The following is a 21188-nucleotide window of genomic DNA, read 5'->3' as shown; positions in this document are numbered from 1 at the left end:
GTACAGTGCTTAGGGACTCTTCCTGGCTCTGTGCTCAGGAGTGACCCCTGACCATGCTCAGGGGACCGTGTGTGGTACCAGGGATCTTGAACCTGGTTCTGCTGCATGTGAGGCAAACACTTTAACCCCTGTACTATTTCTCCAGCCTGATTTGAACTAGTTTTTGATAAGATACATTGCTCTAGCAAGGCCAGTGCGTAAGAGGAAGAAAGATAAAAAGGGAAAGAGAATCCATGACCACTGGGCTTGAGCCAGAGATGCCAGCCCCCGGCTGCGTGTTAATCTGTGTGTGTCTGGTCTTCCCCAGTGATGTCCGAGACGCCCATGCTCCCGTCCTCTCTCATGCTGCTCAACACCGCCCACGAGTACCTGGGCAGGAGGTGCTGGTGCTGCAATTCAGACGGGGCTCTGCTGCGATTCTACGTAAGCGCTGCCCACTGAGTCAGGGCCAGGGTGCTGAGGCAAGGCGGGTGCAGGGATGTGCTGCTCTGGGCTTCCTTGGCCTTTTCCTGGGCCCAGGCCCCACCCCTTCCTCCCTCCCCCTTAGTGCACTCATGCTGGTATGTGCTTCCTGCAAGAACGCCTGAGCTGGATCAATTTCTGGTGCACTGGACCTGGTCTTGAGCTCTTTTTAGATTTATGTTTAGGTCACATGTTACTGAGTCATGTGTCATACTGATGGAACCAGGCCCTCCACGAGAATTTTATTTTACTATTTATTGCGGTGGGTTGGAGGGACAGCACAGCAGGTAGGGCATTTGCCTTGCACACGGCTGACCTGGGTTCGATTCCTTCGCCCCTCTTGGAGAGCCCAGCAAGCTACTGAGAGTATCCTGCCCTCACGGCAGAGCCTGGCAAGCTACCTGTGGCATATTCGATATGCTGAAAACAGTAACAACAAGTCTCACAATGGAGACATTACTGGTGCCCACTCGAGCAAATCGATGAGCAGCGGGATGACAGTGACAGTGACAGTGATTCATTGCAGTGCTGGGGTTCAAGCCAGGATAAGGCAAGTGCTCTACCTCTGAGCTACATCCCCGCCCTCCAGAATAGTTCTAGAATAACTGCCTTCACCAGCACCTTCTGTTGAATCCTGTTTGCCAAGTGCTATTTCCCATACCAGGTAGTGACTGCTTAGACATGAGCTCTCACGTTCATTGCTCAGCAGTGCTTACTGAGCACAAGCGGCTTCCTCTCGCCTGCCCACCGGGAGTACTTGGATTTACTGGGGATAAGCAGCATGATGCCTGTCCCCAGGCCCCACTGTTGAGTGCAGGGCCAGTCGCCCATAGGCAGGTTACAGAGAGATTGGGAGGCGCCTCCTGCCCCGAGGAGCCTGTCACGTCTGTTGATAAGCGTTTTCGTGGAGCATAGCCTCACCTGTTCATTTGCACACCACCCAGTGCCTTTACAACCCAGTGGCAGATTTGCTTGAGCCCATATGGCCTGTGAAGCCTAAAATATCTGCTCCCTGGCGTTTGAAGGAAAGGCTTGTGACCTCGGCTCTATTCTTATTTCTCAGCAAGCATGTCTTCTCTACAACTGGAGCCGTCTCTAGCCTCTTGGCATGCTGTGGCATTGATTCTTTTTTGTGTCTGTTCGGCATTAAAGTGTAGCTTCCATGAAGGTCGGGATTTATTTTTCTTAGTTTCAGTCAGTGTAGTCCAGCCTAGAAGCCTATGTAGCACGCATGGAAGTTGCTTGATGCCTGCAGGTTCAATTGAACGGCTGAGACGCCCCCAGTGGTGGGGAGAGCTCCTGTGTTTGCAGTTCTCGACAGCTCGCAAAGCACTTGTGCTGGATTGGTCTGGTGCAGGGCCCTGGAGACTGTTGGTGTCTGAGGTGGCTTCCATCTCCTGCTGTAGCTGCCAAGGGTCTGTCCCACCCGGTGAGCTCCAGGGGCTGCTGGGGTGCCCATCCGGTCAGGGCTGTGCTCCGGGACCGTATGCAGAGGAGTCGTGCCAGGTTGTCTGTATTACTGTCCAGAAGCCAGCAGCTCGGGTCTTCTGCCTGCTCTCTCCCAGTCGGAGGGTGCGGACCCTGTTTTCCACAGACTCCTCTTCATCAGGCGTTCACCCGAGAGCTGAGGGGGAGCAGAGGCTGAGTCTGCACCTCTGCAGTTTGAGAGGGAAGCGTGGGATGGAGGCTGATGATGGGGCAGAACTGCTAGTTTTCTCCCGAGTGCGTCTTTCTTAATAGAGCGTGAATTCTCGCTGCCAGGTTTTACCAGTCGTGTCTGAAGGGGTAGCGTGGTTGGCCAGAGTGCTGCTGTGTTTCATTTCCTGGTCCCAGCTTTCCCGCTTGAGTCTCAGCCTTTAGATGCTCTTGCAGCAGCCTCGCTCTTGGTTGTGACCCACGCTTGCGGACCCCTCCTCAGTGTGCGCAGGGCCAGGCCCGCACCGCGTCCTCTGCTCCACACGTTACCAACTCTCAGAACCAGATTTTTGAATTGTTCTCCAAAACATTGAACCAGCTGCATATTAAGCGCTGGGTAATTCCCACATGTCCCACGAACCCTATGCAGATTTGGATGTAAAGATGTATTTCACGGTACTAAGCTTTATTTTGTGGTGCCAGGAATCAGACTTAGGGATTCGCGGATCTGAAGACTGACACTCTGCCCCTGACCCATGTCCCTGAGTACTTTTATTCACGTATTAGCGCATACGAGTGAAGTTGATCATATATATGAGGGCCCCACCTGGTATCTTGTGAATGGGCTGGGATGCAGTGCCCGGGATCCCTCCTATCCTTTGCACTTCTTTGTACTGTTTGTTCCAGTGACTTCCTTGGCCCCACGGAGACTCACATTCTCATGTGATAACTGCTTGTTTTACTACCTGCCCCCGCACCGCGATCTGCATCTCGTCAAAGCAGAGACTCTTTTGCACAGTGCCTAGAATAAGGGGGTGCTCGGTGTATGTGGGGGAGCAGACAGATGGCCAAATAAATAAATGAAGTTCCCAGAAGGCACATCTCCAGGCAGCTGGTAGAAATTGACGGGGGGTGGTGGGAAGGAGGCAGCTTGGCACGTCCCTCAGGGCCTCTGCCACAGTCACAAGAACAGCTCTGAGTGAGACTCCCTACGCCCTCTCAGAAGAGCACCCAGTGCCCCCTAGGAAACCTACTGAACCAACAGGAATTGCCCTCAGTGTCACCCGAGGCTGCTGCCACTTGCCTGACCTGTGAAGTGCCCCCCAGGGTGGTATCGCCCGCTTTGGGCAATGCTGTGCCAGCCCTTCTCAGAAATAGGCATGACCTCCTCCAGGTGACGGCGGATAGAGGGTGGGTGTCCTGGGACCCCGCTGTAGTAGCTGCCCTTTCCTCAGGTGTCTCTCCCCTGCCGCCGTAGGTGAGGGTGCTCCAGAAGGAGCTGGCTGCATCTGCCTCTGAGGACACGCACCCCTACAAGGAGGAGCTGGAGACGGCCCTAGAGCAGTGCTTCTACTGCCTGTACAGCTTCCCCAGCAAGAAGAGCAAGGCGCGCTACTTGGAGGAGCACTCTGCCCAGCAGGTGAGGGCTGCACGACCCCAGAAGGTGGATGCAGGGGAGCGGGGCCCCGGCAGGGGCTGCGTCAGAAGCAGAGAAGTCGCCCTGACTTAGCATGGATGCAGAGCCAGGCTTTCTTTGCAGACACCATCTTTAAGAATGTAGGCTACTCAGATGTGCCATCTGCAGTAGATGGTTTTTTTCCCCCAATTTGGAAACTTGGACATTTACGATTCCTTAGAGATTATTTGTTGGATTTCTCTCTGGCACAGCCCCTTGACCACTAGAAGCTGGGACCTGGGGTACTCCCTACAAGCCCAGCATCCTCTGTTGGTCAGGGGGTTGTGCCAGGGAGATCCCCACCAGTCATTGGTCTTCCGTGGTGGTTTGGGTTCTTGGGGCACCATTGGGGGTATTATCTCAAGGCTTCTCAGTCCTGTCCTTATTCTCCCCCTTAGCAGAGTCTAACCCCTGAATGAAGCTCTGATGGGCACGGCCCCGGCTTTACTCCCCTTGAAGTGTAGGCCCACCCTGGCCCAGGGCAGGCTGAGGCAGGGGGAGGGTCAGTGGCCCACTCAGGGCGCCACCCACAACTGAGCTCACCCTCCAGCTCCCCCACATGGCGTGAGTGTAGCCCTCAACTTCTCAGATATTTTTACATCAGCCAGGCTCATGCTGGTTCACTTGTCTGCTTTGCACAGACTTGGGTAGGGGTCCTAGGGACATGCAGGTGACAGTGCTTGTTTGGTCTTGCTGTTAGTTTGGCTTCTTCAAGTGCTTAGCATGTTTCCCGGGAAGAGCTGTCTCCCCTGTGTTTTTAGCCTGGCGGCACTCTGATTGTTCTTTTGTCTCTTTTCAAGGTGGACCTTATATGGGAGGATGCCCTGTTCATGTTTGATTATTTTAAGCCCAAGACCCTTCCTGAATTTGATAGTTACAAGACCAGCACTGTGTCTGCTGACTTGGCCAACCTCTTGAAGAGGATCGCCACTATCGTGCCCCGCACGGAGAGGCCAACCCTGAGCCTCGAGAAAGTCTCTGCCTACATCGAGGGGACCTTGGCTGAGGTAGGGACTGTGGGAGGGTTCTGTCCTACCCCCTCTTGCACTGCTCCTGCCACCTTGGTCCGGCCCTGTGAGTGGTGGCCGGGAGGCCTGAGCGTCTGTGCCGTGTCGCTGGGAGGGAGTGGCCCTGGACATGTGCCTCTCTGTCCGCGCCTGAGCCTGCTCTGCCTTGTGCCCTCACCCACCAGGCGCCCTGCCTCCCGGAAGGGGCCGACCCCTCCCCTCCTGTGGTGAACGAGCTCTACTACCTGCTGGCTGATTACCACTTCAAGAACAAGGAGCAGTCCAAGGCCATCAAGTTCTACATGCACGACATCTGCATCTGCCCCAATCGGTCAGTGCAGGGGGCCGGCCTGGCTGCCTCAGGGAGGGTGGGGGTGGCCATCCTCAGGTGTCTGCCCATACCCAGGAGGCCAGGGAGCAGGTGCTGTGGCATCAGGGTGACTAGGAAAGGTGGCTTCACCGTAAGGAAGGGCAAAGGAGCAGCGTCTTTCCGGAAGTCCCTGGGAGGGGCACAGGAACCTGAGGAGAGTGTAGGAGTCCCTGTGGTTTCAGAAGGGGGCTCGGGCTGTGGCCGGGCTGGAGCCTCTGGGCTTTCTGCTGCTGGGGAGCTACACCCAGGGGTGCCGGGGGCTCTCTGGGCTCTGTGCTCTTGGGGCCTCCGCTGTGCCCGAGCATGTGTGCAGCCCACTGAGGCAGCTCTCCTGCCCTGTGCTGCGTCCTCTGTGGCTCCTGGCCCGGGGAGTTGGTTGCTCTGTGCGCTTGTTCTCCCACTGTAGGGGGATTGTTTTCCAGTTGGGGGGCTGGAGGGAAGTGATAGAAGTGACTGCAGGTGGAGGTGGTCCCTCCTGTTCCCGGGGCGGGGGGTGTCCCGCTGGAGGCATGGCTGATGTGCAGGATGCCGGAGTCTGCTCGCTTCTCCTCCCCTCTGGGTCCTGCTGCCTTTTCCTCAAATGTGCTTGTTCGCCTGCTCCCCCCGAAGGCCCTTCTCAGCCCATACAAGTCTATTGGCTTCACTGGAAGGAATATTTCCTCGTGGCTGCCACACCTGGAAGGTCAGCCTTTCGCTCCAAAGGACGGTCCTCTGGGCTGACGCGTGCCAGATGAGCCGAGAATAGTGGAGGCACAGCCTTCCTGGGCATCCTCAGGAGCCAGCGGTCCCTCGGGGAGAGCACGGGGGGCTGGGAGCCCTCCTGCTCTCGTGACTTCTGCAGCTGTGGAAGTTCTCCCAGCACCTCTGTGCTCCTCCTGTGGTCTGCGCCAGCAGGAACCGTGCTCACCTCCTGGGGGTGATGGGGTACCCAAGACATGATACTCACCTCCTCAGCAAAGGGAGGGCACTGCCCACTTGTTGGGGGGACTGGGCTTGGGGTGGAGGGGAGGTCGCAGGAGCTGTGCATGGTCCTGTCAATGACATGAGCGCCACCTTTGCTTAGGTGGTCCTGCCTCCAGCCTCTGTGCCCCTGATTGAGAGGGTCTGGGCCCACCTGTAAGCACCAGCCCCAGGGCCAGGAGAGATGTGGGGGTCCAGCCCTGGACGCCTTCTCTCTGGCCCTTAGAGTTGATGCTTTGTTCATCACCACAGGTTCGATTCCTGGGCAGGCATGGCCCTGGCCCGGGCCAGTCGCATTCAGGACAAGCTGAACTCCAATGAGCTCAAGAGTGATGGGCCCATCTGGAAGCATGCCACGCCAGTCCTGAACTGCTTCCGACGTGCCTTGGAGATCGACAGCTCCAACCTGTCCCTGTGGATCGAGTACGGCACCATGTCCTACGCGCTGCACTCGTTTGCCTCGCGCCAGCTGAAGCAGTGGAGAAGCGAGCTACCCCCCGAGGTGGTGCAGCAGGTGGGCAGAGGCGCCATGGTTGTCTGACTTGTCCTCACACCCGTGCTTGGAGCCTGGGCGTGGCCTCCCAGCGAGACACACACACCCTGCCCTGGGCAGCGGGAGCCCCACCCACTGGGGGTGACTCTAGGGCCCGGCTGTTGTAAGATGCTGCCTGGATCACTGTTCCCTCAGTGGAGCATGCCAGTCCCGGTGGACTTCTTCAGTCGGGGCCGGCAGCACCCCTCGGTGTGGGCCACCGGCTGTGTTTAGTGGGGACCCTTCGGCTTCCAGTGGAAGGGAGAAGCTGTGCTAAGGCTGGTGGTGTGACCCAGACAGATCCCCGGAGAGCGGAGTGCCTGGGGGCTCCGGGCTGCCGTGAGGCTCTGTCCCCTCCTGGGCGTGCTGGGAGGCTGAGGGAGCCCCACTCGTCTGCGGGGTTCACCCTCGGCAGTGCGGGGCTGCTGTGTGCCGTCCTCTGCCTCACCCCGCTCAGGCCGTGCGCCGGGGCCAGGCTCGGACACTCGCACCGTGACCCGGAGGTCAGCAGGGCTGGTTCCGGCAGGCACAATCCCTGAGCGGGCTCGGCCTTGTGTCCTTGCAGATGGAAGGCCGGCGTGACAGCATGCTGGAGACCGCCAGGCACTGCTTCACCTCGGCGGCCCGCTGCGAAGGGGACGGGGACGAGGAGGAGTGGCTCATCCACTACATGCTGGGCAAGGTGGCCGAGAAGCAGCAGCAGCCGCCCGCCGTCTACCTTCTGCACTACAGGCAGGCCAGCCACTACCTGCACGAGGAGGCCGCCCGCTACCCCAAGAAGATCCACTACCACAACCCGCCCGAGCTGGCCATGGAGGCCCTGGAGGTGATTCGGGGCAGGGGCGGGCTGTCCCCTGGAAACTCATGCCCAGCAGCCTGCCTGCCAGGTCCCGTGAGCAGAGCCTTCCCGGTCAGGGCGAGGCCCCTCCCCGCCGGCTGATGAGCGATGCTGCGGTTCCCCACCAGCAGCCGTGGGTCTCTGCCCTGGCTGGATGGCATCAGAGTGGCACAGGTTCCATACCCACAGCCTGGCTTGCAGCCTTACCCGTACCTGTCACGTGCTGCAAATGAGACATCTTAGGTCGTGGTGCATACCTGGAATGTTGAGGTTGGCAGATCGAGCCAGGGAAGCAGCCTGCCCCCGGGACTGGGCTTGCCCCCCGCTCCCGCAGAGCAGTGGACCTGTCCTGCTTACACGCACTCCAGAGCATTCCACACAGTGCTTTCTCCAAGGCATGGGGCCGAGCCTGCCAGGCAGCCACCATGAGCGTGTTTATAGGGAGGACACCTCGGCGCCTGCTCACCCGCGTGTGCCTGGCTTAGAACACCCCCTTCCCATGTCCCTGAGCCTTCTTCAGCCTTCCTTTTTTTCTTTCTTTTTGTTTTTGGGCCACACCCAGTGGTGCTCAAGGATCACTCCTAGCATTGCTCAGGGGACTATACGGGATGCTGGGGATTGAGCCCAGGTCAGCTGTGAGCAAGGCAAGTGCCCTTTCCCGCTGTCCATAATCTCTCCGGCCTTCCTCTGTGGTATTTTGGTATTTTTCTGACATTTGCTGCTGAAGGAGCAAGCAGGCGGTGACCGGAGGCCTGGGGACTTCTGGATGAGGAGCCTCATGCCTCACCCTCCCTCCCTCAGCTCCCTGCGGGCTCACTGCAGTGGCACTTGGTGGAAACTGGCCAATGTGCGCTCTCTCTCTCTCTCTCTCTCACACACACACACACACACACACACACACACACACACACACACACACACACTCTCTCTCTCTCTGTCTTTGTTTTTGGGGGGCCACATCTGGCAGTGCGACTCCTGAGGATGCCAGGCCAAGTCACCCGTGGTGCTGGTGTGACGTGGGGTGTGCTCAGGGCCCTGGGTGACAGGAGGCGAGCTGCCCTGGTCGAGCCTGACCGGACTTCCCTGGTTGTGGGGCTGTGGGCCCTCACCCACACATTTGTTGGTGTGGAGAGTGGCAAGGGAAAGCCCGGCCCCCCGTGCCAGCAAGGCCGCTCAGCCTGCACTGCCAGGCGGACTCGTCCACGTGCGGGCACTCGAGCAGACACGCCTGACTGCAGCCAGAGGGGAGAGAGTTGTGGGGTACCCTTTCCACGGGTGCAGGAGAGAGGCGCAGAGAGGGTGATGGGCACTGCGGTGGGCACTGCAGTGGGCAGCTGTCCCCTGAGCAGAGCAGAGGCTCGTTACCCTCCTCACCTACCACCACCACCTGGGTTGCTGGTAAACATCGGTGCTGGAGTGCAGTACCACAATGCATTTTAATCGAGGTACCGCAATGCATGTTAATTGACCGGGCTTGTTTCTGGGTGAGGTCTAGGCTGGTTGGGCTAAAAGCTCCCCCCCCCCCAAAGAGCATTGTGTGGGGGTGCTTGTTCAGAGGCTCGTTTCCAGTGTGGCCTGTGACTGGAGCTGCTCGGCCAGGGGACCCACAGCCCCTGGGAGTCGCTCACACCTGTGTCCTTCCCCTAGGTCTACTTCCGGCTCCATGCGTCCATCCTGAAGCTCCTGGGGAAGCCAGACTCCGGGGTTGGCGCAGAGGTCCTGGTCAACTTCATGAAGGAGGCTGCCGAAGGACCCTTTGCCAGGGGCGAGGAGAAGAACACGCCCAAAGCGTCAGAAAAGTGAGTGCCACATTCTTGCCCCACAGCTTCACAGCCGAGCCGGGCACCGGGGGCACTGCCAAGCATACTGAGGGCCAATTCTCTAGCCCTTCATCACAAGCCCCCTGAAGGCTGTTTCTGTTGACCCTTAAAGAGGAGACAGAGTGAGGGGCTGGAGCGATAGCACAGCAGGTAGGGCGTTTGCCTTGCACATGGTCAACCCAGGTTCAATTCCCAGCATCCCACATGGTCCCCTGAGCACCGCCAGGAGTAATTCCTGAGTGCAGAGCCAGGAGTAACCCCTGTGCATCGCCAGGTGTGACCCAAAAAGAAAAAAAGAAAAAAGAGGAGATGAAGTGTGCCATCCCAGTCTCCCCGCTGTGGCTGGCGGTGAGGCCCAAGGGGGGGGGGGCCCTCTGACAACCTGAGCTTCTGTGCATTCTCCCAAGGGGGCACACCACCTCTGCCAGAGCCACACTGTTTGGTGGCTTGGTGCCCTGGTGTCCTCCCCTCAGAGGGCCTGGGGCAGTCCCCTGGGGTTTTGGACTGTGTTCCTTCTGTGACTCAGACTCTTTAGTGCCCTGGTGTCTCTGTCCTGGAGGCTCAGCTTGGCTCATGTCAGTTCTGCTTTCCCGAATGGCCAGGTATCGGAGACATGCCATGCCAGCCTCTTCCTGTGGCCTGATGGTGTGAGGGGAGATGGGCACATAGGCAGGTCCTATAGGGGACCCCATGTGCCCAGGAGGTCTTCATACATGTTTTTTAATCACAGAGGCACAGTCTTCTACTGTTCTGTTTTTTTCCTTCTTTTTGGGTCATATCCAGTGATGCTCAGGGGTTACTCCTGGCCCTGCACTCAAGAGTTACTCCTGGCGGTGCTTGGGGGGACCATATGGGATGCCGGGGATCAAACCCGGGTCAGCCATATGCAAGGCAAACAGCTTACCTGCTGTACTATCACTCTGGCCTGATCATCATTCTTTAAAAATAAAAAATGATAACAAGGACTTGGGAGATAAACCAAAGGGCTGGAGCTCTTGCTTCACATGCAGGAACCCCAGATTTGAGCCCCAACACCATGTGGACCCCGAGCACTGCTGAGTGTGGACCTCTAAAATAACTTGAAACACTGCATATCAGATGTAACTGTCATCTGTAGGAGCTCCAGCAGTATATGAACACACAGACTGAGTGTGGTCCATTCCATCCCCTCCCCAGAGCCAGCCTCAAATCGCATTCACTTTCTGGCGTCATTTCTCATGCTTCCCTGCATAGCGCACCCTGCAGCTGACAGGGCTTCTTTTGTGCAAATGAACTCCTGAGGGAATAGTTCCACGGATTTACTCCTACCTGCAGTGCCAGCCCTGGAGACGGCGCCCGTCTCCTCAGCCCTCTGGTGGCCACCTGCTATGTGTGGCCAGGTGTCATTCGGGGTGCATGGCACCGTGTTTTCTGTCGTGCTGTTTTCATGAAGAGTCAGAGTGTTTCGGACTTTTCCCTCAGCAGTCTCATTTCTGTGTGAGTTTCCTGTGCTCAGACACTTTCTCTGCCTCTGTTCTGAGATGAACACCCATCAGGTTTCAGCGTCCTGTGGGAGGGCATGATTTGGCCAGGGGGGGTGCTGGGACGGGACCTCTGGAGAGACACTGGCAGGGGCCCAGCCAGAGAGGTTGTGCAGTGTCTTAGGGGACGGGCCATGCTCCTTTAGCACCCCGGGACATGGGGGGTCCTTGGGGACAGCAAGCTGGAGAAGACAGAGGGGTCCCTGGGTGGTGGTGGAGGTGTGGCAGTGGGAGGGGCTGTCCTGGACCCTTCAGGTGCCCTACCCCGTGTCACGCAGACTCTGACGCGTCCCCGCCCTCTGCCCGCAGGGAGAAGGCCTGCCTGGTGGACGAGGACTCCCACTCTTCAGCTGGGACACTGCCGGGCCCCGGAGCCTCGCTCCCCTCCTCCTCTGGCCCAGGTCTGACATCCCCACCTTACACAGCCACTCCGATTGACCACGATTACGTCAAATGTAAAAAACCCCAGCAGCAGGCGACGCCGGACGGTACAGTCCCTGTTCCCCTCTGCAGCCCGGGCGGCACGCCCCCGCGGGAGGGCGCTTCGGGCAGCCAGGCGCTTTGTTTTGGTGAGGGGGGTGCTGGGTCTGGGGTGACACGGGCAATGTTGCGGCTGCTCATTAACCTCATGGACTCACGGTGATTCTGTGCTCCCGAGACATGCTCAGGGTCGCCACCTGCCGGCCAGCCCCCCTGGGGAGGGGTGGGGAGGAGGGGGTGCTGTGCCTCCAGTCTCCACCTGATTTTCAGGGAAGACGCTTTGGAGGTCCATCGGCCAGGCTGTCGGGGGCACCAGGGGCCTCATGCGAGGCTGCCCCATGTGGGCTGGGGCAAGTGGCGACTGGCCAACCACATTCCTTACTAACATCCGGAGGCTTGCATGCTGGCCTCGTCGCTTGGTCTCCTCATGTTCCCTCACCTTCCCAGCGAGAAGCAGACGACAGCGTTTGCTGGGTCATTCCCGATGGCCGGACTTAGCGGGCCGGGAGGGTGGAGCCTGAGGAGGCAGTGCTTGGGCTGAGGGAAACCCAACCACACACACACACAGACACACACACACACACACACACACCAGGCTCTCACGCACTTGTCGCATGTCTAATCAGGGCCGTGGAAGGGGGTCCGGAGGCAGGGCACCCCAGCACAGGCATGGAGTCAGAGTGAGAGCAGGCTCAGGGGAGGACGCAGTGTGTGTCGAGAGGCTGTGGATCTGAGTGTGTGCTGAGGAGTGCATTCCCTCCCCTGCCTCCCACTCCCAGCTCTGGGCACCTCCCTGCCTGTGCAATGTGGAGCAGAGACAGGAGGGCAGGGCTGGCCACCTGCCCCCTGTCTGGACCCTGCCAGTGGCGGGCCTCAGGGAAGTCCCTTCCCCTCCTCCTTTACCTCCACATAACAGATAGTCCTGCGCATGTTGAGAAAACATACCGCAAGCAAATTTCTGTCCTGGGATTTGATTTCTGCATGGCCCTCCCTGGGAGGGCTGCTCTTCAGGAGACATGGTGGCCCAGACCTTTGTCCTCAGGCCCGGGGCCTGCAGCCCAGAGCCACAAGAGGATCTGTACTGGTGCGGATGCCCTGCAGGGCAGAGCTGAGAGACAGGATTGCCACGGCCATTGTTGCTGGCACCTTCCCCAGCCTTCTGCACTGGCACATGTGTATTCAAGGGCCCTGGGGCAGCAGAGAGCCAGGGAAGACGCTGCTGTCCCCTGTCCAAGTATTAAGATGAAGGTAGGGGCTCCAGCAGTTTTCAGAGGGAGCCTGAGTACCAAGGACTGTCCTTTTTTTATTTTTTTTTGCTTTTTGGGTCACACCCAGTGATGCTCAGGGGTTACTCCTGGCTCTGCACTCAGGAATTACTCCTGGCGGTGCTTGGGGGACCATATGGAATGCTGGGAATCGAACCCAGGTCGGCCGTGTGTAAGACAAATGCCCTACCTGCTGTGCTATCGCTCCAGCACAATTCTGAGGACTGTCCAATTCTAGTGACTAAAATATCCTTTCCTGAAAGGGATCACTGGCAGCTGTCGAGACCCCAAGACCCCCCGCTCTGCCGGGTCCTAGCCTACTGTGCCAGGAAGCCCACCCTGGCTGCTGGGCACTCGGAGACCCTCACCCTCCCCTTTTCAGAGAGGAACGTTGTCTTGGGAGTGTTCTGGCCCTGTGTGATCTGTGGTCTCGTGCTGTCCCGTGGCTGGTCTGTCTTCATGCAGCGTGAGAGCTCACAGCCCACACCGGCCCTTGCCTCTGTGTGTCTGTGAGCACCAGCTCTGACCTCGCCTTTCCCGCCTCATCCTGTGCTGGAGATCGTCTCCTGAGGAAATATGGGGTCCCTGTACCACCCAGGCAGAGTGGAGTCTTCGACATGAGAAGGGGGACAGGTGCCTGGTAGCCCTGGCGCAGATGGAGAGAAGCCTCAGGGAGAGGACGCAGCGGGCGGCATCAGAGCAGGGCTGATGCGGAAGCTCAGGGCCACTTCCGGCCCTCTCGCTGCTCGGGGTCTGGGCAGCCGGGCCCCGGGGCCTCACTTCCCAGGGCCTCTACTCCCTCCTCTCTGTTCTGGACTTGATTTTCTGCACAAGAAATAGGGTGTGGCGCTCACACATTGTAGGCACCCCCAGACTCATCCCCAGGCTAGGGCACACTGAGGGGTCTGGGGCGGTTCACCTCTGCTTGCAGGGGTTGGAGAGATGGTCTAGTGGGTAAGGCGCTTGCCTTGCACCTGTCCAACCTGGGCTCGATCCCCAGCACCCCACATGTTCCCCAAGCCCTGCCAGGAGTGATCCCTGAGCACAGAGCCTGGAGTATGCCCTGAGTACTGGGGGACCCAAATAAAACAACAAAAACGACCAGAACCTCAGCTTGCAGCCTGGTTCTCTTAGGCAATGGGTGGTCTCCGAAGAGGGACAGCAGTGTCCCTGACATAGCAGCCCCTGCCAGGCCTGGGCCTGGGCGCTGTGCCCTGTGGAGCTTGTCCGGGTGATTTGCAGTCAGACAGGGCTGTTCTCAGGAGCAGGGCAGGGACCCTACCTCCCGGCTGCCTCTCTACCATGGACAGACACCTGCCAGGGTGGCTTCTCATGAGGACAGTGTTAGCAGGGCTGAGACCGGTAGCTCCAAGTGTCTTCGGTCGCTCCCATCTGATGTCTGCTCTTGCTCCCCATCCCAGCTCCCCTGCTGGCTGGGTCACCCCCCGAGGGCTGAGTGCTTCCTGCAGCTGTCTGTGACCTGGTTCAGATTCTTGACAGCCACGGCGACTCTTGGGGGTGGTTGCTCCCCACTGCCCACGGGGGTCTCCACCTGAAGCTGTCAGAAGCAACCCACCAAGTGAGGGGAGCTGCTCCTCCCTGCCCGCCCTCTCAGCATCTGTCCCTGTGCTGAAGGCTTCCGTATTGCTGTGTCCCGAGCAGGAAAACGCCCCGCAGGGAGCAGCTTGTGGTCTTCAGGGCCCTCCCAGTAATCAGTCGCCTCTCACACGTGTCCGAGCACAGCGCGGGACGCAGAACCCTTGCCCACATGCAGTGTCTGTGCATATTCGTGTGTGTAATTGTGTGCGTACATGTATGTGTGTATGTGCATGTGTGTGCGTGTGTTTGGGGGGCCTCTCATGGTGGAGTGCACTTGCTCTGTGCTGGACCTCAGGCGGGATGCCTGGGGTGTGTCAGCTCGCTCCCCTCCTCACAGTTACCCTGCAGACTTGTCCTGTTTGCTGCCCTCCTAGCGTGGGCCAATAGGTTGAGGGCCAGTCGGGGCTCACCTGGGGCAAGCTGGGGCCGAGTATCCGGAGGCAGGCCTGACAGGCTGGATGCATGTGCATTTGCTCCCATTGGGAACCCCGGGGACAGGACCCTGGGGGCTGGGCTAGAGACTTTTTGCCGCCTGGGAATTTCAGAACCAGACAGATGTGCACGGGCACAGACCTGGCCCAGTGGTCTGCCGTCTGGGTGTCCCGTTAGTACTGAGACAGGTACTGGGGACAGTCCCAGTTCTTGCCGGGGGCTCTGTGGGGGGAAGGAGGCGTGGGTCAGTCAATGGCACAGTGCGAGGAACTGAAACCGTCCCAGAGGCTGATCCCACTGCCTGGGGAAGGGAGGCCTTGCTGGGGCCCCCCATTGCGGGGGCGGAGAGAGCAAGCTGAGGGTCAGAGAGGACTAGCTGGGATGAGGGGCTGGTGTTCGGGGGTTGTCGGGTGTCCGCCTGGCCCTGTGACACCACGAACAGGCTTCCCTGGGCAGCTGCGTGGGTCCCCTAGGGAGCCCCGTGTGACTTCATCCCACTTGCCATGCTGTCACTGCGTGTTGCGTGTCTTGTCTCTGCTCATCCTCGCCTGCTCGCCCACTCTGCCTCCACCAATATTGCCCGTGCTGCCCCTAACCCTGCCCACACTCTGTCCTCCAGGCTCTGTCTCTCCTGCTTGCACCTGTCACGGCTCGCTTCCAGGGACGGCGCAGACCGCATGCTTAGCCCACAGTCCGGCTCCCTGCTTCCCCCGTGCTGGGGGCGCCTCCACGTCTGCTGGTCCTGTTACCCAGAGAGTGTGTGTCTAATGTGCTTGGCTTCTGCCCACGGGCTGCCTGCCCGGCCCCGGCCAGACGCTGACGCGGTGCTGGCCTCCCTCCCTCCTGCTGGCCGGCAGGTGGCCTGGTTCTGTATTTCTGTTGCATTGTTCTTGCTTGTTTTCAAAAAGTAACACAGATAACAAGGGATCCATCTGAGGGCAGGTGTGTGAAAATGCAAGTTGCGCATAGGAATCACACAAAGACGCTCTGAAGGGGGCCCTCTGTCCATGCCCCCAGTGGCCAGGCCCAGGGTGCGGGCTGCTGGGGAGTCAGGCCTGAGTCTCTGCTCACTGGCCTCCTCCCCCAGGGCCCAGGCCTGATCAGCTCATGGTGGGCAAGCTGTTCCTGGGAACCACCTAACCTCCCCAGGTGCAAGAGACCCCAGTGGGGGTTCAGGCCGCCCTCTGTTCCCCCTCAGGGTAGGAAGTGGTGTTGGGGGGAGGGAGGCTGTCCCAGGGTTATGTCACCAGCTCTGTCCTTTCATTCTTGCCTTTTTAGAAGTCATCTTTAGACCCTAGCTGGCCATGGCATTTATTTGGTCTCTGCTGTGTGCCGTGCACGAAAGAGGGTGCCCCTCCCCCTCCCTCGAGTACACACACACGCATACTGTATCTGTAATACCTGCCTGGGGCCTGAGGTAGCCAAGAGGGAGTGCCATGGGCTGTTTCTAGGGGTTTGGAAGATGGAAGGACTTTTTCGAGCAAGGAGGTCTCCAGAGTCGTGTTGGGAAAGTGGCAATGGGAGAAGACATGGAAGCTGGAGACTGCAGAGGTGGGCGTTTGGGTCTTGGGGTGACCCAGGGAAGGAGGAAGAGCACCCAAGGGGAGGGAGGCAGGGAGCCTTGCTGGGCCCTAGGCAGGGCTGTGGGCCGTGGAGAGTGCAGGGAGAGGGGTCCTGGTGTCTGTCCACGGAAGTCAACTCCCAGATACCATGCTCCCTCTGGCCTCCTCCCCAACCCTGGCCGCCTGCCTTCCAGCCTGCCGTGGGACCAGAACGTTGCCTAGAGGCCTCCCTGGCCCCGGCCAGGCCTTGCTCGGATTGCAGAGGGGTCCGTGGTGGGGGTCCCAGCGAGGCTGTGTTTCTCCACTTGGAGTGGTAGGTTCCCAGCAGGGCGGTGCCCGGTGAGCCTGTCGTCGTGGCCACCCATCCCCCTCTTTGGGCTCCCAGGTCTCTTCTCCAGGCCTGCGGGAGTCCATGTGGCCAACCCCCCACTCCCAGTGGGCTGTCCACTTCTCTGGGCCTCAGGGAGCAAAAGGGCAGGCATTGTCCAGTGGGGAGATTCCTCACAGTCTTCTGCCTGGAAGAATGCTTGTCTTCTTTTCGGGACTTACTGGTCATGATTACTGCCATTCTCATGGTTTACGGCCACAGCATTTCCCTCAAGCTTTCCATGATAGGACGGGATGGCATGAGCGAACTGCTTCTGTCTGCTGGAGCAAGGGGAGAAGACACGGAGGACACTCGTGTCTTACCATTGCAGTGCTCGCAGGCGGGCCTGCACAGAGCCAGCCCTGAGTCGGGAAAGCCTGGGATAGGTTGCTCTCACTCTGACCAGGCAGGCCTTTCCCTGCGCGCGCGCGTTGCCACCTCTGCCCGCGTGCGGGTGTCCCTGTGAGTCCCGCCCTGGAGGCGAGGATGCCAGGCTTCCAGGTGGGCTGGGTTTGCAGCAGGTGGCTGGCGATGCCCACCCTGGAATGGAGTCACAGCCGGGACACAGTCCAAGTGCTCACTCCAGCTACAAGAGTTAGCACTTCACCACAGGGATTAGTCATTGTGAGCGGGGGTTTGGGCCGAGGTTGGGGGGCGGAGGGGCGGACACCAAGCACTGCTGGGTGTAACCTCAGAACCAAGCTATTGGCACCTTTTAAAAACTCATGGAAGGCCCGCTCGCATGCAGTGTCACTCCCCACTCGGCTGTCCCTGCTCGGTGGTTCAGCTGCTACATAGGCTGTGATGGGACGGTCCCAGCGACCCTAAGTTTCAGCAGCATTTCACTGGCCGCAGCCCTGTGGAGATGAGTGTCACACCTCCGTGACTGGCTTAGTTTGTAGCTGGGACTTCATATCTTTTAGGCCCCTTCACCCATCCCGGCAGCCCCTTGCACTTCAGAAGACTGTTTTCTATCTCTTAAAAACTGGAGTCGTGGGGCTAGACCGATAATACAGGAAATCGGGCGCTTGTGCTATACATTTGGCTGATCCATGTTCGATCCCTGGCTCCCCCTATGGTCCTCTAAGCTCTGCCTGGCACTGCCGGGTGTGCCCCCAAACACAAGGCATACCAAAAACGGGATCACCTCACCTTGAGCACAGACTAAGGAGGGAGCCCTGAGCACTGCCTGATGTGTGTGGCCCAGAGACAGAACAAAACAACAGCAAAACTGAGATCACATCACTGTGAGGGCAAGGAGGGATAAGCCCTGAGCACTGCCAGGTGCGACCCCAACCAGAGGGCTCATGTTATAGCCCAGGCCAAACCTCTCAGACATACGCAACCCAAAAGGATTGGAGAGGAATTTGGCCCTGAACCTTGTGAGTTTCCATTGGTGGTTCCTGTTTTCAGTGGCAGCCTTGTTCTCTGCCTGGCAAGTGCTGACTTCACCAGCCTGGGGAGGAATGGTTTGCCACTCCAGCCAGGGCACCTCCGTGTGCACAGTCCCCGCCTGTAGGGGGCGCTGCTGCGCTGCATTGCCTCCCGAGGACTCCTGGACCCAGCTCCCTCCCTTCCTGAGCCTCAGCCTTGCTCTGGGCCCTCTCAGTGCCCATGCTCACCTCCCAGGCACCCATGCATCCATAAGTAGCCCCAGAGCCCCAGGTCTTCAGCCCTGCCCCCTAGCCGTGGCTGCATCTGTGCCAGGTGGTAGAAGTAGCTCCACGCTGGCCCCACCCAGAGTTGTTTTCCGAATCCGAGCAGAAGCCCCAGGACTGCAGAGTGCTGCCCTTTCTGTCCTCCGCACCGCCCTCGGCTGCCAGCCGGCTGCAGCGTGCCAGAGTTCCTCGCGGTGCAGCAGCTCGGAGGAGGCATGAGCATGCGAAGCCAAGCCGGGTTTTCACCGTGTTCACAACTAGGATTCCACCAGATTAGCGATTCTTTCAGGCCCCAAACCCGACAGCTTGGGTGCCTGTGAGCACACTGGGCCTCGTGCCAGTTCTCAGAGAAACCCTCCCTCCAGGCTTCCCAAATGCTCGCTGCCAGGAGTACTGCCCAGCACGGGGCGGAGGGAGTGGGAAGGCGGAGGGGGTGTGGCCATGCCAGGGCCAGGGTCAACGCCCCAGGGCAGGACTGGCCACTGGGCTTCGGGGATCTCATCTGTCCCTGATCTCTGTCAGGGACAGAGGTGGTGAGAGCGGTGGCAAACAAGTGTCTCTGCAAAGTGTGGCCCAAGTGACAAACCTGGGGGCTGGACTGTGAGCCTGGGGCCCGGGCAGTGCTCCTGGGTGGCCTCTGGAGCCCAGGGTCTCTGCCGACCTTCCTGGTCCTCCCAGCCAGCACTGGGCAGCCTCAGAGAGGTGGGGCCCTCACCCTGGAGATTCAAGCTGAGGCCTTCTTATGAAGGCTGGAATCCCACCCACCTCTCCCAGAGCACTGGGGAGGGGAGTCTGTCCCCAGACAGTTTGGCACAGGGGTCCATGTATCCGAGCACCCCAGTTTTTATTCTTCCATCATTATTCTTTCCGGAAATTCCTCCATCACTATCTCCTGTAACATTTCTTTTATCTTCCTCTATCCCATCTTCTGTGACTCCAGTTACTGTGCTAGGTGGGGTGGTTTGGATGCTTTATTCTGAATTTTATGCCACGTTTTTTCCCTCTTAAGTTTGGATTATTTCTATTGCCCTATCTTCAAATTTTTATTTCCTGCCCCCCCACACACACACCCTTCTTAGTCTGTTACGTCTATTGAGAATCCCAGTAAAGACACTCTTCTTTTCTGTTACTGTGTCTTTAATTTTTTTTTTAATGTGGGAAATATTCTTTATTCTTAGTACTTGGTTCATTTCAATGGGGAAAAAAGTCATGACAAATAGCACTACTAAGTTTCTAATTGTGGGAGACAATAAGCAATAAGAATAATGTTGAATTGATGATATATGTTGTGAGAAGGAAATGAACAGTATGGCAGGTAAAAAGGCAGGGTAAGCAGTTTACACCGATTTCAATCATTCTTTTTTTCTCATGTTCCACTTTTATTAAATTGGCAGCCTCAATATCAAATTCTGCTTCTACGGTTCCATTTTGGTGGTCTGCGTCTTTAATTTTTAGTGTCCACATTTTTTTCTTAGCATCTCCATCTTAATCCTACAATTCCCCATCTATTCACCGTTGTGTCCACCATGTGCACCAGAGTGCTTATTAACACTAACTGTTTCTGTGTTAAGTCACTCTTAGTCATTTTAAATTTCCCATCAGGTGGTTCTGACATATCGGTCATCTCCGGGCCTGGTTCTGTTGACTGTTTTGTCTCTTGACAATATTCTTCTTATGTGTGTCTTACCATTTTAAGATTGAATTCCAGATATCATGGTAGGATCAAAGTGCATAATCTGCAACCCTACTTCCCCCTTTTTGGAAGTGACAGCTACCACCCCCAGACCTTTCCGGCACCCCGGGAAATGCTCTTCAACCCCACCAGTTGCCCTTAGCACCTGGTCCAAGTTTTTGCTGAGTCTTTACTTGCCTCCCTGACTTATGCCTGTTACATAGAAATACAATTTAATACATGAATGCCATGTCACAGTGTGCTACTGAGTATCTCTTCCCAGCTCCAGCCTCACTGCACCTTGTGCGGTGTGTGGTTGGAGGCTTTCCATGGTAAAGCTCAAATCCTCTGGGTGAGGGCTTTCCCTCACCCTAAATTACCAAGGCTGGGCCACGACTCCGCCAGTAGGGGGAATCCGGGAGATTGGACCATGGAACTCGATGCCTCTGGTGAGTGCCTTGGTGGTCTCCAGGGCGTGTCTGGCTTTGCAGTGTTGGATGGGCTGTGCTCAGGCCCCGTGCAGGGCGCCTCCCCAGGCCTTCACACTGGCGGTGCTCTGGGTTCATGCTCCTGCCCTCTCTCCCTCCTTCTTCCCGCAGAGCGTAGCCAGGACAGCACGGCGGTGGCACTCTCTGACTCCAGCTCGACACAGGACTTCTTTAACGAGCCAGCCAGCTCCCTGGAGGGCCTCCGGAAGCCCTACGCAGAAAAGAGGTTGCCTGTGGCCAGTTCCCAAGCGGGACCTGCCAGCAAAGACCTGCAGGCGGCCTCTGAGGACAGAGGTACGGAGGCCCTAATGGCTGTGCTAGCGTCACCTTGATGGCCCTCGGCAGTCTGGGCAGTGCTGAAGAAGGTGGGCTCTGCACCGGGCATGCGGACCCGGCTGGTGTCCGCTCCGTGTCTCCACACGCTGACTTAGGTGGGAAAGTTCTGGGCTCCGGGCTGCTGCTGTTCTCCCTGTAGGGTGGGAGTGCCCTGAGGTCCAGCCCCCAGGGTGTGAGGGGTCACCCAGGCTCTTGGGGGAACTTCTGCCCAGACCTGGCACACAGCACACACACAGAGCAATGACAGGTTTGCTGTCATCCCACCCTGGCATGGGACAGAGAAGCCATGCCCCAGGCAGGAGCACAGTCTGATAATTATTCCCCCCTCCTAGCCCCCCTCACCCCTGTAAACAGTTGTAAAAACAGTGTTTGGATACTGAGGTCACAAATGTAATTTGTTTTTAGTCTGAATCACATCAGGCCTTTTGGGGCGCGGGGCGGGGCTTGCTTCTCAGTTGAGGGCGTTCTCTAGGCCTGATGTGACCTCAGCTCTTCGGTGGGGTCCCCTGGCCCCCAGTTGGAAGTCATGGCATGGTCCCCAGTGGGGCTTGCTGGGAGACAGGCAGGACGGGCCCCGCAGGCCTGCCGGGGTCTGGGTTTGGGAACACATAGGAGTGGCCCAGCGCTCCTCCCTGGAGTGACCTGCCAGGGCCCTGTGCCCTCCTGAGTAGCAGGCGGCAGCTTCCCCCAAGCCAGGCCCCTGCAACTGAGGGAGAACACACCGTCCGG

The 21188-nt window shown here is 58.3% G+C and overlaps 1 protein-coding gene across 4 annotated transcripts in view; it reads left to right on the top strand.

Moving 5' to 3' along the window:
• CABIN1 (calcineurin binding protein 1) overlaps positions 1-21188 on the top strand; it is a 102186-nt gene that overhangs the window by 38690 nt on the left and 42308 nt on the right. For 2 of the 4 annotated variants that reach the window (XM_055118689.1, XM_055118688.1), the window contains exons 20-28: positions 308-423; positions 3356-3517; positions 4354-4560; positions 4746-4891; positions 6143-6404; positions 6988-7248; positions 8908-9059; positions 10910-11169; positions 20235-20417. In XM_055118689.1, the coding sequence (XP_054974664.1) occupies positions 308-423; positions 3356-3517; positions 4354-4560; positions 4746-4891; positions 6143-6404; positions 6988-7248; positions 8908-9059; positions 10910-11169; positions 20235-20417 (1749 nt within the window). The remainder of the gene's footprint in view (positions 1-307; positions 424-3355; positions 3518-4353; positions 4561-4745; positions 4892-6142; positions 6405-6987; positions 7249-8907; positions 9060-10909; positions 11170-20234; positions 20418-21188) is intronic. The other 2 variants (XM_055118692.1, XM_055118690.1) reach the window with 2 other exon arrangements.

The sequence above is a fragment of the Sorex araneus genome, chromosome 11, assembly GCF_027595985.1.
Source record: "Sorex araneus isolate mSorAra2 chromosome 11, mSorAra2.pri, whole genome shotgun sequence".
Taxonomy (NCBI): Eukaryota; Metazoa; Chordata; class Mammalia; order Eulipotyphla; family Soricidae; genus Sorex; species Sorex araneus.
Note: the sequence above shows the minus strand (reverse complement) of the source record. Positions and strands in the feature narration are given on the sequence as shown.